Source organism: Nicotiana tomentosiformis, chromosome 6 (assembly GCF_000390325.3).
Source record: "Nicotiana tomentosiformis chromosome 6, ASM39032v3, whole genome shotgun sequence".
Classification (NCBI taxonomy): domain Eukaryota; kingdom Viridiplantae; phylum Streptophyta; class Magnoliopsida; order Solanales; family Solanaceae; genus Nicotiana; species Nicotiana tomentosiformis.
The window spans coordinates 21,995,344-21,998,723 of NC_090817.1; the positions used below are offsets into that span (position 1 = coordinate 21,995,344).

Genomic DNA, 3,380 nt, shown 5'->3' on the forward strand with positions numbered 1-3,380 from the left:
AGAAAGAAGAAATAGAACCCTTATGGAAATGGTTAGATCAATATTAAGTTATTTCTATTTACCTTCTTCCTTTTGGGGATATGCTTTAGAAAAAGCAAATTACATTCTGAATTTGGTTCCTTTAAAGTCAGTACCTTCAACTCCAGCAGAATTGTGGACTGGGCGCAAGCCAAGTTTACAGCACATTCGGGTTTGGGGTTGTCCAGCACATGTGCTGAAAGGGAAAGCGGATAAATTTGAATCGAGGACAGAAGTATGCATTTTTATTGGATATCCAAAAGGAACTAAAGGCGGTTTATTTTATTTTCCCAAAGAAAAGAAGGTAATTATTACGACAAATGCTTGATTTTTAGAAGAGGACTATTTAATGAACCATATTCCTAGAAGTAAACTAGTTTTATAGAAATTAAGTAACGGAGTAACTAATGACTCATCTCTGGAACGTATCCTAGAAGCCAGCATTGACATACCACTGCACTATCGTAGTGGGATAAATGTCAATAGGAAGCAGAACGGACAAGAGCAATTACCTGATATCTCACTACCCCAAAGTAGTGGGAGTAATGTTGAGCAACCTCAGATTATTGAGCAACCTGAAATTGTTCTGCAGCCTGCACTCCACGAAATTGTTAATGATATCCCAGCACCGCAAGGTGTGGAGGATAACATTGAGGCTTCACTTCCGGAAACTAATGTTGTGATTCAACAACAAAATCAGACTGCACCGGTAGTGACTAGTCTTAGTGGGAGAATTATTAAAACAACCTCTTCGGTTTGCGCTCTTGGGAGAATCTTATGATAGAATCCCTGAATAGCCTAATACAGAACCTCTTAAATACGACGAAGCACTACAGAATACAGATGCTGATATTGTTGTTATGAAATGTGAAATGGAGTCCATGTACTCAAATCAAGTCTAGGATCTTGTAGAACCACCTACTGGAGTAAAACCCATTGGTTGTAGATGAATCTATAAGAGAAAAAGAGGAGTGGATGGAAAAGTGTAAACTTTAAAAGCTAAGCTTGTTGCAAAAGGGTTTACTCAAAAAGAAGGGATCGATTATGAGGAATTCTTTTTGCCAGTAGCCATGCTTAAATCCATTAAGATTCTCTTATCCATTGCTGCTCATTACGATTATGAGATTCGGCAAATGGATATCAAGACGACTTTTCTTAATGGAAGTCTTGATGAGTGCATCTATATGGCACAACCAGTTGGTTTCATAAAAAGTGGCAATGAGCACATGTTGTGTAAATTAAAGAAATCAATTTATGGATTGAAACAAGCCTCTAGAGCATGGAATACTTATTTTGACACATCGATTAAAACCTTCGATTTTGATCAATGTGAAAATGAGTCTTGTGTTTATAAGAAGTGGGATGGAGATAAAGTTACATTTTTGGTTTTGTACGTGGATGATATTTTTCTCATAGGAAATAATGTGAGCATGTTGAATTCAGTAAAGGAATAGTTGTCATCGCGTTTTGATATGAAAGACTTGGGACAAGCAGCACATATCCTTGGGATCAAGCTTATGCGAGATCACAAGCGAAGGATATTAGGCTTATCCCAAGTACTTTATATTGATACTATTCTCACCAGGTTTAGCATGCAAGATTCCAAGAAAGGCTTTCTCCCTTTTAGACATGGAATCTCTCTGTCAAAAGATCAGTCCCAAAAAATGACTGATGAGATAGAAAAGATGAAGGCGGTCCCTTATGCTTCTGTTGTAGGGAGTCTCATGTATGCTATGCTATGTACTAGACTTGATATCTTCTTTATTGTTGGCATAGTTAGTAGATTTCAGTCTAACCCTGGACGAGAATACTGGACTGCTGTTAAACATATAATCAAGTACTTGAAAAGGACTAGGGATTATATGTTGGTTTATTACTTAGGTGATCTTGCATCCATTGGCTATACTGATTCAGATTTCCAATTAGATAGAGATTCTAGAAAATCTACCTCAAGATATGTTTTTAACTTAGGAGGTGGAGCCATAAGTTGGAGGAGTATCAAGCAATTATGTGTTGCTGATTCCACCATGGAAGCCGAATATGTGGATGCATCTGAGATAGCTAAAGAAGTTGTTTGGCTCGGAAACTTTCTAAAAGAGCGTAATGTAGCTCCTTCGGTTCAAGCACTAATTATACTTTATTGTGACAATAGTGGTGCAGTTGCAAACTCGAAGGAACCAAGAAGCCATAAAAGGAGTAAGCATATGGAGCGTAAATATCACTTAATTCAGGACATAACTCAGAGAGATGATGCAAGAGTATTGTAGACGCATGGTTATGAGTGTAAGTGGCAGATTGTTGGGATATACTATTAACCATGCGGTTTAGACATAGTATTGTATTTTTATTCTTTATGGAACAACTATTTATTTAATTTATTCAATTCAATAAAGTACTATTTTAAATAGATCATTTGTTTCATGTGTGTCCTTTAGTTATGTAGTAGACAATTTAGTGTATGGAGTCTTAGCTCATGCACAGAAGATTAAATTGTCGGTTCTCATAACTAATAAACTATGTTCACAATCGAAGATATTATTGGGCAAAATATCTTGATGATTGTAGCACAAGATTATGGTATAATTTCTCTTGATTATGGGAGTGGTTTTACTCCGGCTTCTTGTGCTAGTAAACTAAGTGTATATTGAACGGACCAAGTTGAGAAAAGATGTTTTTGTAATAAATATATATAAAATATTTTCTCTAATTTATTAAATGAACTTATACTACTAATCTTGATATAATTATTATGATCAATGTGATTTGTTTATTGTTTTGATTTATCAAAAGGTACAACTTTATTCATCGTTAATATATGCCTGATAGATTGGACAATAACGAATAGCATTTGTGAAATAATAATTAGTTGATAGAATCCATGACTCGGTTTAGAGTTTGATGATACCCTTTTATGTAAGCTTATAAGTTTTCATGTGAAAACTCGGCCGGTGAATTTTGTATCCGTCACATGAAATAGTTTAAGCAGAATTATAAAGGATTTAATTAGTTGATTAAATTAAATTGTCAGTGATTTAATTTAATTAACTGGTATTTGTGACCTTAACATGGGGAGTTAAAATAAGTGTTAGTGAATTTTCGAAATTCATATTGACGAGTTCAATTGCAGTTTTTTAGTGGAATAAATTATAATTAATTATAGTAGGAATTAATTCATCCAAATATCCGAATTAATACTATAATTAATAGCTTCTTATTATTTCTGTGGTCCCTGCTATGCCTAGTAAAAATCTGAACTGACTTGGGTAAAAAGTGACTTGGGGGAAACGTCATCTTGTAGAGTTAGAGTAGGATTCTACTTGCACAAGCACAATCCTACACAATTTTTGGAGCCCTTGTTGGCT

General features: G+C 34.9%; 1 protein-coding gene across 1 annotated transcript; it reads left to right on the forward strand.

The window, feature by feature from the left end:
- Window positions 1-1,490: 1,490 nt before the first annotated feature.
- LOC138893668 (secreted RxLR effector protein 161-like) lies at window positions 1,491-2,285 on the forward strand. Its single transcript, XM_070178319.1, has one exon. It carries the CDS (start codon window positions 1,491-1,493, stop codon window positions 2,283-2,285), a length of 795 nt encoding a protein of 264 aa, XP_070034420.1.
- Window positions 2,286-3,380: the final 1,095 nt, after the last annotated feature.